The 14,399-nt window shown below is 42.4% G+C and overlaps 1 protein-coding gene across 1 annotated transcript in view; it reads left to right on the top strand.

Annotated features, from left to right (window-relative positions):
* The window catches only part of CYBB (cytochrome b-245 beta chain), a 35,889-nt gene extending 25,416 nt beyond the window's left edge, over positions 1-10,473 (top strand). The window contains exons 9-13 of the mRNA XM_082717898.1: positions 1,195-1,448; positions 2,572-2,734; positions 3,907-4,053; positions 6,915-7,039; positions 8,317-10,473. Of these exons, the coding sequence (XP_082574024.1) occupies positions 1,195-1,448; positions 2,572-2,734; positions 3,907-4,053; positions 6,915-7,039; positions 8,317-8,443 (816 nt within the window). The 3' untranslated portion in view covers positions 8,444-10,473. The remainder of the gene's footprint in view (positions 1-1,194; positions 1,449-2,571; positions 2,735-3,906; positions 4,054-6,914; positions 7,040-8,316) is intronic.
* Positions 10,474-14,399: the final 3,926 nt, after the last annotated feature.

Below are 14,399 nucleotides of genomic sequence, written 5' to 3'. Positions count from 1 at the left end.
GCACCTTCGGTCAACATTTAGGGAGCTGCAATTTTGTTTCTATTGATTTTTCTTTGCCTTGATGCCCCTTGGTTTGTTTTTTTAGTTGTACATAGAAAGTCCTCAGTATCTCAGAAATTGTCCCAGAAACGATGTATTGCTCTCTGTATTGTAATGACAGCTTTTCTTTGGACTGCTTTTTTTTTTTTTAAATTATTTACCACCTCACCAGTTGATGGGTGTTTGGACTGTTTCCAATTGTTTGTTGTTACAAACAAAGCTGTCATGAACCCTTGAACACACGGAGAATGGGTGGGTGGGAGCTGACTTTGGGATAGACCGATGATGTACTTCCCAGATAGGTAGAAATGTAAACACAATGCATGCAATCAGGCAGGTTCAAGGTATGACTCAGGACAAAGACGAGTACATTTGGCTTGGTTTGTGGGATGTGTCTATATTGCCAGCCAATAGGGTCCCCTTCTTCTATCCAGCTGCCAAGGCTCTCGATCGTCCCCTGGGGAGACAGGAAGGCTGAGCAGGCAGCCATCTCTTCTTCCTGTTTCTAGCATGTGCCTTGACTTTTTGGAGAAAAAAATATCACAGTAGGCTGATGTCTTGGGCCGGACTCCCTGGCAAAGACTTGGAGACAGAGAGTTGCAGACAGAGGATTGATGGAGGTGTGTTCTGAGGAGATGAACCTGTAAAAGGAAAGATGGCCAGGGTTGGGGAGGAAATGAATGACTCTCACTCGGTTGCAGCTGCAGCCTCAGCAGATCCTCCAGGGAGTGGGCTGGGAAGATGTCTGGGATTTGGCAGGCCATGGGCTCCAGCTGAGGACAAGCCACAAGAGATGAGACGCATGCACTCGAGGAAATGCCTCTTTGGACTTGAACAGAGGATGTGTGGGTGGCATCTTAGCTCAGCCTTTTGTCCGTATGGACACTGAAAAGGCAAGTATTTGGAGGAAATTGTAGTTTCCAGAGACTTTTTAAAAAAAGATTTTATTTATTTATTTGACAGAGAGAGAGAGAGAGATCACAAGTAGGCCGAGAGGCAGGCAGAGAGAGAGAGGAGGAAGCAGGCTCCCCACTGAGCAGAGAGCTCGATGTGGGGCTCGATCCCAGGACCCTAAGATCATGACCTGAGCCAAAGGCAGAGGCTTAACCCACTGAGCCACCCAGGCGCCCCCCAGAGACACGTTTTGTTTTGTAGGTGGTCACTCACCCTTTCAAAACCATCGAGCTACAGATGAAGAAGAAGGGATTCAAGATGGAGGTGGGACAATACATTTTCGTCAAGTGCCCCAAGGTGTCCAGGCTGGAGTGGCACCCTTTCACACTGACCTCTGCCCCTGAGGAAGACTTCTTCAGCATCCATATTCGGATCGTTGGGGACTGGACGGAAGGACTTTTCAATGCTTGTGGCTGTGATAAGCAGGAGTTTCAGGATGCTTGGAAACTACCTAAGTAAGCACAAAGAGCATATTTACAGAAGTGTACAAGTTCACGAAAACTGTCCCCCAATAGCTCCCCTTTTCCCATCTCTCACTACACTGTCTCCCGGGGGTGAGCAAACACACAAGTTCTACAAATATAGGTAGCTATGTCGGTGTTCCCCATTTTATGTGTGTGGTGCGTTTAAGCATATACTTATAAATCTTGTGTCAAATAGAAATTATTGAATCAAATATTAGTAATGAGTGTTCCCAAATTCCTTTAAATATGTAAGGGTCAAGGCCAAGGTATATTAACTTTTCTAACAAATGAAGTTATAAAAGATATTCTTTTTTTTTTTTTTTAAAGATAGAGGGAACACATCTCTTCAGGATATGTTTGTTTTATTTATTTATTTTTAAAATTTTTATTTTTAGTTATTTGATAGAGAGAGTGCACAAGCAGGCAGAGTAGCAGGCAGAGTGAGAGGGAGAAACAGGCTCCCCGCTGAGCAAGGAGCCCGACATGGGGCTTGATCCTAGGAACCTGAGATCATGACCTGAGCTGAAGGCAGTTGCTTACCCAACTGAGCCACCCAGGTGCCCCATCAAGGATATTCTTAAAATTTAATTGACCTATGTTTTTTGAAGGTAAATGCCATATATTATCCACTTTGCCCCCTTTTTCCCACGTGCCTGAGATGGTGCCGGGCACTTAGTAGATGCTCAAGAAAAGCTTGTTGCTTGACTCAATGAATAGACAAATGAAAAGTGAAGATTTTAAATTCACAAGATGCTATGACAGAAAGTTTGCACTGTACTTCAGCGTGCAATGTAAGCAGGAATTTCAACTGTGGGATGCCCTGGCAAGAGGTACAGGTGTGTGTGTGTATGTGTGTGTGTGTGGGGGGGGGTGGTTGGTGAAAGGGTGGAGAGATGAAAAAAAATGCCCCTGAGAGTTACCAAATGTTCTCAGTTAGCTAAAACTTCCTCTTCTTACTTCGAACCACAATGTTGACACCAAGTTGAAAGCCATTTCATAGAAGAGTGTGCCCTGTAGATACCTTGTGCCAGTTCGGTGGGACATAAGCTGTGCCCCATCCTACTCTGCAGTGCGAGGTGACCCTCTAACCACCTCCTCACACGCTTCCCTGCAGGATAGCTGTGGACGGGCCCTTCGGCACAGCCAGTGAAGATGTGTTCAGTTACGAGGTGGTGATGTTAGTGGGAGCAGGGATTGGGGTCACACCCTTTGCGTCCATTCTCAAGTCTGTCTGGTACAAATACTGCAACAATGCCACCAATCTGAGACTCAAAAAGGTGAGTCCCTTCATTTTTTTGGAGGGCTGGGGGGGGGCAATCATCCCACTTGGCCCAGCAAAGTGGAAGAGAGCCTTCTGGGCAGAGGCTGGTGGAGACCAAAGGAAGTGAACACAAGTTCCAGGTGGTTCCAGAGAGAGACTTCTCATAAAAGGGCTGTTTGATAAGTCAAATGTGCTTATAAATAAGTGGGTCTATTATTGCAAGTAATATACTGCGCTTGGAGAGCATTAGAAGAAATTGGGAAGAAAGGTAGTGAGGACGGAAAATGTTAGCAACCCTGATGCAGTAGCTACCCTTTCTGTGGATTCTCGTCCAATATTTTCTCACGTGTTTACATACTCTTGGAAAGTTGTAAATATTGAGTACGATTACTTTTTTGAAAAAAAAAAAACATAGTGTTTTTTCAGTGTTGTCACAGCCTTTATAATGATTCTTTTTAATGATTCTTTATGTGGCTTTGAGAGGGTACAGAATCATTTTTCTACCATCCTATTTAGATATTGAGATTGATTGCTTTTCCGGTCTCCCAATACCTTTTTTTTTTTTCTTTTTTGCAAGGGGAGGGCAGGAAACACGCCCTTTCATGAAACTTGTACTTACTTTCTTACGGGTATCTCCTCAGAGTAAATTCCCAGGGCATTTTTTGGTCACATGTACATTTGGTTTCATTGCCCGGTAAAGGACATCTTGAATAAAACCTGAGTCATTCGAATCACTTTAGAGAGAACCTCGAGTAGGGACATTGAGCAGACGGTGACTTTTTATTCTCCCCTTTCTCTCTTTGCTATATGGAGAAGGTAGAGGAAGAGCAGCTCCCCCGCCCTCCCCCCCCCAGGAACTCAGGAATGTCTGGCATTATCGGGCAGTGAAGCTAGCCTAGAGCCAGTTGGGCTTTCTGAGAGGCGGGACAAAGGAAGCCAGGCATTTGAGGTGGCCAAGAGCAGACCCAGAGGGAAAGCGCTGAGCTGATGTTGTTTTCTTAAGCCATGCATTTCTGAGACTAAGGTATTTACTGCCCCACGGGGTGAAGGCCTGTGCAGGTTCATGTGAGCTAGCTTGTGAGATGTCCAGAGCTTTCTGAAAACCTATGTTTCTAGGGAAACAGGGAAAGGTTGCAGGGTTGGGTGGGGTAGAAACCCGTCTGTGCATTCTGATGAGACCTTTTGCAGATATACTTCTACTGGCTGTGCCGGGACACACACGCCTTTGAGTGGTTTGCGGACTTGCTGCAGCTTCTAGAGACCCAGATGCAGGAGAGGAACAACGCCGGCTTCCTCAGCTATAACATCTATCTCACGGGCTGGGATGAGTCTCAGGTGAGGGCGAGATCCCAGCTCTCGCATCCTTCCCACAGTTCCCCGGGGCAGACCGACTTCCCTTTGGTTACTGGAGTGTTCCCTATTCCATTCTTACCAAGAACAGTTGGTGGAGTTGGGAGATCCAGCCCATCCGCTCTCACTCAGTGTCCGCACACGTTCAGACTCTTGAGATTAGATTCGAAGTTGGAATCAAAGCTAGGGAGCCCACAGGGAATAAGAGCCATGACTTTGACCTTCTTAGAGTCATGCTTCTTCCAAGGGTCTCGAACCACCTGGACAAGATGATCCACAGGGTAATGGGAAGAAAATATTAGCTGTCTTTCTCCCTCTCTTTATGCCTATCTCTACCTCTATCTGTACACACATACATATTCCTTTAATTTTATGTTCATGTCTATTTTACAATACACACAATACATTCAGTAAATAGTAATAATAAGTGCTCATAGTTATTAAGCATATCCCATGTGCTAGGTATTTTTATTAGTGATTACACAGATTTCAAATTCAATCCTTACAACAGTCCTATGAAGTAGCTGGTATTATTCTCCACACTTTACTGACAAGGAAAGCAAAGGCCAGAACAGGTTAAGTCATTTGTCCAAGGGCACCCAACTAGTAAAAGACAGAGGCAGAATGTTCCAGAACCTGCACTCTTAGAAACTCCTACTAGTTCATGATTATCATTTATCAATAAATCAAAATACATTTAATGAAAATGATATATGTGTGCATATGTATAATATAGCATATATGTCTGTATATGTGTGTGTAATATAACATACAATACATAAAACATAACACATTATATATGTATGTGTGTGTGTGCATGTGTAGCTCCCATGTTAGCAACGAAAACATTCTACAATTTATAAGACAGCTCACCCACAACAAAGAATTATCTGGTCTCAAATGTCAAAAGTGCTGAAATTGAGAAACTCTGAAACAAGTTAATGATTCCTAGGGGGTAAAATATTTCTTTATTTTTTTAAAAGATTTTATTTATTTATTTGAGAGAGAGAGCACAAGCCAAAGGGAGAGGCAGAAGGAGAAGCAGACTCCCTGCCAAGCAGGGAGCCTGATATGGAACTCGATCCCAGGACCCTGGGATCATGACCTGAGCTGAAGACAGACGCTTAACTGACTGAGCTACCTAGGGGCCCCTAAAATCTTTCTAAATAAGCAAACATCAATGACTTGGCCTGGAAGCAGCAAAAGCAGCATTAGCTCAACCTGAGTAAGGAGCTAAGACAAGAGTCTCTGCCCGTACCTGGCTGGTATCAGGGAGAAAGGTGGCCATAGCCACACATTGCCTCCTCCCTCCTGGGCAACTTTCACAAGCACCTTGGATTGTGAAAACTGACCCTTCATTTGGGTTTTGGCATATTGTTTATCATCGATCCTCCAAGTCTTAGAAGAGTCTTGTTGCAATTGTAGATCTGGGAACAGATGACCATGAACATTGTTGCTCCAGAAAAAAGGATTTTTTAAAAAAGATTTTATTTATTTATTTGATAGAGATCACAAGTAGGCAAAGAGGCAGGCGGGGGTGGGGGGAAGCAGGCTCCCTGCTGAGCAGAGAGCGCGAAGTGGGACTCGTTCCCAGGACCCCGAGATCATGACCTGAACTGAAGGCAGTGGCTCAACGCACTGAGCCACCCAGGTACCCCAAGAAAAAAGTATTTCACATGCCATTTCTGCAATTTAAAAACAAAACAAAACAAAACAGCAAATATTTGATAAAAAATGAAACCCAAGGGGAAAAAATCTATAATTTATGAATTACTTTGCAGTTTTATTATTTAAAAAACCAGACACGGTTTTTTAGATGAGAAATTTATTTGCATTGCAAAATAACTGTTTTGCTTTACAAAATTAGTCCCTACAGGATTATTAAATCACAGTGGTCACCCTTGTTAACCTCCTCCATCCCCATCAACCATCCCCTGTCCGGTGAATTTAAAATCTGATTCAAGGGCGTCTGGGTGGCTCACTGGGTTGAGCCGCTGCCTTCGGCTCAGGTCATGATCTCGGGGTCCTGGGATCAAGTCCCACGTCGGGCTCTCTGCTCCGCGGGGAGCCTGCTTCCTCCTCTCTCTCTGCCTGCCTCTCTGCCTACTTGTGTTCTCTCTCTGTCAAATAAAAAAAAATCTTTAAAATCTGATTCAAGTTTTAAATAAATGTAATGAACCACTTTTATGAAAACTATCTGTTGTTCGAACTGAGACCCCCTAGAATGGTAGCAGAAAACAACAGGTGACTATGTACAGCCACACACCCACACACACACCCACACACACCCACACACCCACACCCACACACCCACACCCACACACACACTAGCTTTAGACTTGATTTGTTGTCTCATTATGTTGCCAAGATATGAGTGCATTTTAGTCTGTGGTTGTTTTAGTTCTTAGCAATTCTCCTAAAGGAGTGGGAGTCTATTAAGGTCAAGAGAGAAAGTCACATGTAGAACAGGGAGAAAACTAGTCAGAATTTAAATCCTACCCACACCTTCCATGCCCAATGCCAAGTGCTGCCAACCTTGTCTTCCTATATCCATCCCATTCCGCCTCCCCACTTCACTCTCACTGAGATAGTTGTACCTCTCCTGTGGCACTCGTGATACGCTGTTCTGCAAAAAGGATTATTCATGCTCATACTTCAAGGTCTGCCCTTCTAGACTGTAAATTCCCTGAGGAGACCCAGTTTGTTCATCTTTGTCTACCTTCTAGCCCTCCAATATATACATGGTTAGAATGGGTAGTGAGAACTTGGCTTGCGAGATACGTAAATAGAGCGGTGTTTTCCTTACAGCCTGTCTCTTTTTTGTGAATTCGTGTCCTTTCCCACAGGCCGATCACTTTGCCGTGCACCATGACGAGGAGAAAGATGTGATCACAGGCCTGAAACAAAAGACCTTGTATGGACGACCCAACTGGGATAATGAATTCAAGACAATCGCAAGTCAACACCCAAAGTAAGGAGTTGGGTGATCCAGCCCTTTCGCTGTCACCGAAAGAGGGAGCTCCCAAACACAGCTAGATTTGTATATTCTGAAAACTAAAATACCTAGATTACTGTATTCACACCCAATAAAAGTTTCCAGATACATATGACTTTACAAGGGAGGCTTTAGAGCACACCAAAATTACCTGGATTATGATTATAGTAAGTAATTATAATAATTATCAATTTTACCTGGATTATAATTATAGTAAGTCATTATAATAATTACTTATTATAAACAAAGATGCTGGCAGGGGGGCTCATGTCTGCCTTTCTGAACCCTGTTCCTCCCAAGTGAGGCCATAACTTAGCTCTTTTCTTTTGACTCCTAAATCTCACTGGTGTATCTACTTCTTTTCATTCAATATGATTTAGACTTTTATCATTAAGGAGATATGGTGCCCACTTTCAGTTTTAGTTTTGGGGTCTAAAATCATAAGTTGCCAGACATCCTATGGTCCTTTGTGCCTTCATTAAAGCTGTACCCATTCTGGAAGTTTGAGGAGATCCTCTGTCTTGCTAGAACACATGATAAACTCAAGAAATCACCACAAATATACCTTTCACACCTTTGCTTTTTATCCTTTAATGAGTATATGAATCACTTGGGGATCTTTTTACAAGGCAGATGCTGACTGAGTGGGTCTGGGGTGGGAGATGAGATTCTACTTTCTTGGGGGAGATAGCATGAGCAGGGGGAAGGACAGAGGGAGAGAGAGAAGCAGATTTCCCACCGAGTGGGGCTCCATCCCAGGACCCTGAGATCATGACCTGAGCTGAAGGCAGAGGCTTCACCCACTGAGCCACCCAGGCACCCTGAGAATCTACATTCTTAAAAAGCTGACTAGGAAATTACTGGTCTGGGACCACACCTTGAGGAACTAGGCTTTAGAGTCTAAAGCAGAGAAGGATAAAGCCGCACCCAGCTGTTGGCATAGAGCCCTGAAGGGAACCAGTCCACAAACATCACTTCACCACCATTTTTTCTGTGGCAGAGGTTTCTATGAACTCTCCTTGAGGGCTCTTTCCCAGGGAAGTCAACAGCCTTTTGCAGCTGTCCCCACAAACAGGGCTGAACCACACTCCCGCACAGAGTAATCTGAACATGGCCCACAGAGGAAAAGACAAAGGAGCAGGGGGGACTCTGCCCTAGAGCCTAAAATCAAGAGGAAATGCCCTCACGTGCTTTGTAGTCTGTCTCATCCAAAAGCCTGACCCTGTTTTCTTTTTCCTTTCTTTCCCCCGAAGTACCAGAATAGGAGTTTTCCTCTGCGGACCTGAAGCCTTAGCTGAAACCCTCAGTAAACAGTGCATCTCCAACTCTGAGTCCGGGCCCCGGGGAGTGCATTTCATTTTCAACAAGGAAAACTTCTAACTGCTGTCTTCCCGTGAGATCAGTGTGGGTTATGCCGCCAAGTACCTAACCCAATAATGCTAGTTGATCATGTAAGTGCCCCCCAACCCTTAAAAAAAGAGAGAAACAAGCTATAAGGGGAAGGTTTTCCCTGAAAGGAATGTTAAAGATTGTTTGATACTGATAATTCTCATTTGTATGGGGCACTTTTACAAACTTGATTTCATGTTTCACTCATAATAATGCCAGAGAAAGATAGGGCAAGGGTTCCTGGACTCAGGTTTAGGATTAAAAAAAAAAAAATAGGGACTCAAAGTGGGGAAGTAACTTCCCAAAGATTCTGAAGCGTAGACCACATCTAGTCCACGCAGCCCCAGGTTTGGGGGTCTTTCTGTGATAGCAGGCCACCTGGAGATAGGCTCATGTACTCCCCAAAAGAGGCAACAATCCAGGGAGTGGCCACTCATTTTCCGTCTTGTATTATCTTTGTAATTATTGTCGCCATAGTGAATGAAATCTTCCAAATATTTAGGAGATAATATATGCCAAGAAGGATTGAGCACTTAAGAGTGACAGGACGGCCATCGGAGCATTTACAAGGATGTTTGGCAGAGTGAATACTCAGTGAAAGTTTACTGAATGAATGAATGAATGAATGAAAAGACATTTAGAACCATATAAGGCCCAAGTCGAAATAATTTAAAGTCTTAAACTAAGGATTGTGCCAAAGATTTATCCGATATGCCCAGCTGCTTTAAAATAGCACCTACCCCTTGTTTTATTTAAATACACACACAAAATGGCTCTTACTTGTGTGAATACTGGTTTATTTTTACATCATCATCATCATCATCATCATCAAATTTATGTCCTGGAAGCCAAAATCCCCAGCTTACTGTGTGTTGAATTCACACCCAGTAGAATGTTCTAGATATGCATGAGTTCAAGAGAGAGTCTGTGAATCACTGTTAGTTTGGCCAGGAACAGGGTTTTTTGTTTTTTGTTTTTCTTGGAAATGCTCTTATTTCTGGAAACTAAAAATAGCTTTACTTGCCCCACCCTGTGGAGCCACAGATATTTAGAACTACTTAACCTTGGTAATGAGGAAGAAAGAAGAAAGCTGGGGGACGGGCACAAGACAAGGAGAAAAGGGGAGGACGGGAGGGAAGAGAACAGGAGGAAGGCCATTGAAAGTGAAAAAGACAAAAGGGACAGGGAGGAGTGGGGGGGTCTCACACTAGTCACATTCCACTCCAGATTCCATAGTAATCAACATAAAATGAGCATGTGGTATTGAACCTGAGGTTCTGGCTGCAAATTTTGATGCTGGGTGGGCATATTCCGACGACCAGGATACAGTAGTAAGAACTTGGTTGTTCCTTTGGGCAAACTCCCAGGATGTGCAGGTCACTGCAGGTCCGTCCTGACAAGTCAGGCTTGCCGTGGACAATGTTGCCTCCCCAAAACGTCCCAGCAAAGAAACTTAGGTCTGGCCTGTTCACACTGCAGCCAGGTATCAGTCCATTCATTCAGCAAATTTTCATTGTGCTATTACTCTGACACAGGCTCACAGAGTCAGTTCTTTCCACCAGAGTGAGATCAAGAGGGGGAACCACAGTTCTAGGCGTCTGAGAACCTTGGCCCTCTCTACCCTCTGTGGTCCATTTGTGCCCTGAAAGTGTGTCTCCAGGGTTCCTTGTTTGCTTGTTTGTTTGTTTGTTTTTTAAACCTGGATACCAACAGAGTTACCAGAACAGAGAGCGCTGTCCTGTGTTACTCGGCTTGTCGTTCATCCTTCTCCCAAGCCGCCGGCTGCCAGCTGCCCGCAGATCTCTTTCTTTCTAGCATGTACTGAGAGCATGATTAAGCATTGTTTTATCTCAGCACTATGAAGGCTTTTCTTAGTTCCCCTGCTTTTGCAATATCGCATTTATGAAATTTGAATACTTGTAGCTGTTGTATTTGGATAGTGGGGGGTGGGGGGTGGGCGGGGCCCGGGGAGATGATTCCTAGGAAGAATTAATAAAGTTGTGCTCGACTGTTAAAATGAATGAGCCCTCTTGGTGTCTGTGTTATTGATCTTCTTAGTATTAAAAGGGTGGATTCACCCAGCAGAGATGGGCTCTGCCCCAGTGGGGCTGAGATTCTCTGTGTTTTTGCATGTAATGGGCCAAACGTGTCACTGTTCAGGGGCTGGGAAGGGAAAACTAAGTACCGAGTTTGGTGCTCATGGCCTGGTGACCCTCACGGCACTGGGAGGAGACAAGACTGTCACCTCATGTTGTGGACAGAATCTCAGAGGCAAAGAAGATCTTGTATGAGACCTCTTTCTTCCACTTCCACTCATTTTGTAGGCTCTAACTTTGCAGTTAAGTGTCAGCAAATCAGACTGTGAATATACCCATATGCTCACGATTCGGTCTTGGCCGTTGTTCTGAATGAATCCTCAGTTAGGATCTGCACAATCTGGGAAATGGGTAGACGCGTGGGCATGTGTTCTTCTGGGGGGTTGGCAAGCGCTGCCAGTGGAGGAGAGGCCGGCACCCAAAACAAATGTCTGTAACACAGTTAGCTAACATTTAGCAAAACATCCTCGTCTAAGCCAAACAAATGATAGGCACAAGCCATTTCACAACTACTGTGGAACTGTGTCAACATTAATGCACACCTTTCTGGTTAAAAAAAAAAAAAAAGTCCATGTTCTTTCTACCATACGAGCAGATTCACCAAAGTGTGAGTGACCTAGGATATTTTCAAAGCTATTGTGCTAGGTACAGGTTATGCACTCTCACCGGGTAACCGCGGTGGTATAATCCTCCTGTTTATGCAAGAGGATTATTGCCTGTCCCTCTGCCTCTCCCCCTGCTTGTGCTCTGTCTGTCTCAAATGAATGAATAAAATAAACCTGGTGATTCACAGACTTGTAACCCTGGGGATAAAAATATATGTTTATAAAAAATAAAAAATTAAAAAAATATATTGTCTGTTAGTTTAGAAACGCTAGCTAAGCCAATCCATGCTTATTTTTACTTTTATTTATTTATATTTATTTGTAATGTTTCTTCAGCTTTAATGAGATATAATTGACCAATAAAATTGTAAGATATTTAAAGCATTACAACGTGATGATTCACCAAATGATGTTTTTCCAAAGAACAACTTTTACCTATATAACCACAAGGCAATGAACAAATCCAAGAAATTTCACACTGATACAGAACTATCATTTACTCTGTCATCTACGTACAGGTGACTTTGTATCCTCAGTGCGTTGCATTAGGGGGTAAGTACTCTCAGTTTGTCCTGTTTTTGGTGGTATTAAGTTTGATCACCAGATTTCTCTGTTATATATGTAAAGGTTTCATTTTACTTTTGTAGCTAGTAAGTCACATTTGGGGAATACTCCGTGGCCATATGAATTTCATTTTCTCCAACAGCCTTTTACCCAGACATTTTAGCATGCACTAATGAAATTTCACTGAATCAATTCTTATAACCTTGGTTACAAAAGAGCTGGATTCTTAAACCTCAGTAATCTGTACTATGTACGAAGGGTTGATTTAATACATTCATATTTTGCAAAATGATTACCACCATATCATTAGCTTAACACCTCTGTCCTGTCACCTAATTACCATTGATGTTTGGGGTGAGAACATTTTAGATTTAGTCTCTTAGCAACATTCAAGTATATAATACAGTATGATTAGCCATAATCCCATCCCATACTTTAGATGCCCCGAATTTGTTGATCTCCTAACTGTAAATCTGTGTACTTTGACCAATAGCTCTCAATGCCCTCCACACTCCTGCACCTGATAGCCACCGCATTACTCTGTTTCTGAGTTCAACTTTGATAGATTCCACATACACGTGAAATCACACAGTATTTGTCTTTCTTTGTTGGACTTAGTTCACTTAGCATTATGCCCTCAAGTTTCATCCAGGTTGCCACAAATGGCAGAATTTCCTTCTTTTTCATGGCTGAGTAATATTCTTTTTTATATTTATAAATCATCTTCTTTATCCATCCACCTGTTGCGGGGCACTTAGGTTGTTCCACATCTTGGCTCTTGTGAAATAATGCTGCAGGGAACATGGGAGTGCAGGTATCCCTATAAGATACTAATGCCAAGTCTTTTCCATATATACCCAGAAGTGGGATTACTGAATCGTAAGATAGTTCTAGCTTTAGTTTTTAATTTTTCAAGGAATCTACATATTGTTTTTATAGTGGCTGCACCAATTTATATTTCCACCAACACTGCACAAGGGGTCCCTTTTCTCCACATTCTTGCCAACACTTGTTATCTTTTATCTTTTTGATACTAGCCATTCTAACAGGTGTGAGATGGTAGCTCATGTGGTTTTGATTTGCATTTCCCTGATGATGAGTGATGTTGGGTACCTTTTCATGTACCTGTTGGCCATATGTATGTCTTCCTTGGAAAGTTGTCTGTGTAATTCCTCTGCCCAATTTTTAATCGGATTGCTTGATTTTGCTACTGAGTTGTAAGAGTTCTTCATATGTTTTGGATATTAACCCCTTATCCAATATATGATTTGCAAACATTTTACCCCTTCAGTAGGTTGCCTTTTCATGCTGTTTGTTGTTTGCTTCACTGTGCAGAAGCTTTTTGGTTTGCAGTCCTAGTAATTAATTTTTGCTTTCATTGTTTGTGGTTTTGGCGTAATATGCAGGAAATCACTGCCAAGACCAGTGTCAAGGGGTTTTTCTTCTCATGTTTTCCTGTGGGAGTTTTATGGTTTCAGACCTTATGTTTAAGTCTTTAATCCATTACAAGTTCATCTTTGTGAGTAGTGTAATATAGAAGAATTTCATTCTTCTCATGTGGTTATCCAGTTTTCCTAGCACCCCTTATTGAAGAGACTATCTTTTCCCCTTATTAAGTAGTCTTGGCTCCCTTGCCAAATATTAGTTGAGCACATATGTGGAGATTTATCTCTGGACTCTCAATTCTGTTCCATTGGTCCATGTGTCGGTTTTTATGCCAGCACCATACTGTTTTGATTACTATAACTTTGTAGTACAGTTTGCCTCTGGCTTTGTTCTTTCTTAGGATTGCTTTGGCCATTCAAGATCTTTTGTGGCTCCATACAAATTTAAGAATAGTTTATTCTAATCGCTTCCGGCCTTTTGGCTAAGATCAAGTGTAAGAATAATTTATTCTATTTCTATGAAAAATGTCATTGCCATTTTGATAGGGATTGCATTGAATATATAGATGGTTTTGGGTAATATGGACATTTTAATGATATTCATTCTCTTGATGCAGAATATGAGATATCTTTCCATTCATTTTTATCTTCTTCATTTTCTTTGATCCAATTCTTATAGTTGTCAGTGTACAGATATTTTATCACCTTGGTTAAATTTATTCCTAAGTATTTTATTATTGTTGATGCTATCATGAATGGGATTGTTTATTTCTTTTTTAGGTTTTTTTTTTAAGGTATAAGAAGTAAAAAGGACCACAAACTTTATTAAACGTAAGTAAAGGTAACATATAATGTAGAGACGGCAGATGGTGCCAATTTTATTTGCAGTTATTATAGTTCTCCAACTCATGTTTACAGTTACACCTTTGCCACAGCCTTGGCTAGACCTTGAACTAGTGCAGAATTTAGCTGTGCCAGCGCACCAAACTTAGCATGCTTAGATGTGGCATACTTGTTCTTGATAGTCACGTGCTTTCTAAGCCCACGATTCACCGTGACCATACCATTAGCCAGGTTTGCCTAACATTTGGAAGAGATCCTTCAGTGTATGACAGATAATGCTATAGAGTTGGTGTCCATTCACCATTATGGAGAACTTTCAGTGCTGGTCTGACTGCTTGCTCTTCCTCAAGTTGTCTCAGATCAGCATAAACATCTTTCACATAATTCACTATGAAGTTTTGGATCAGCTCTGTCTTCTGTATCCACATCATTCACTGCAAAGAATTACACCAGA

The sequence above is a fragment of the Mustela nivalis genome, assembly GCF_964662115.1.
Source record: "Mustela nivalis genome assembly, chromosome: X".
Taxonomy (NCBI): Eukaryota; Metazoa; Chordata; class Mammalia; order Carnivora; family Mustelidae; genus Mustela; species Mustela nivalis.
The sequence above is the reverse complement of the archived record's forward strand: the minus strand, read 5'-3'. Positions and strand labels throughout refer to the sequence as shown.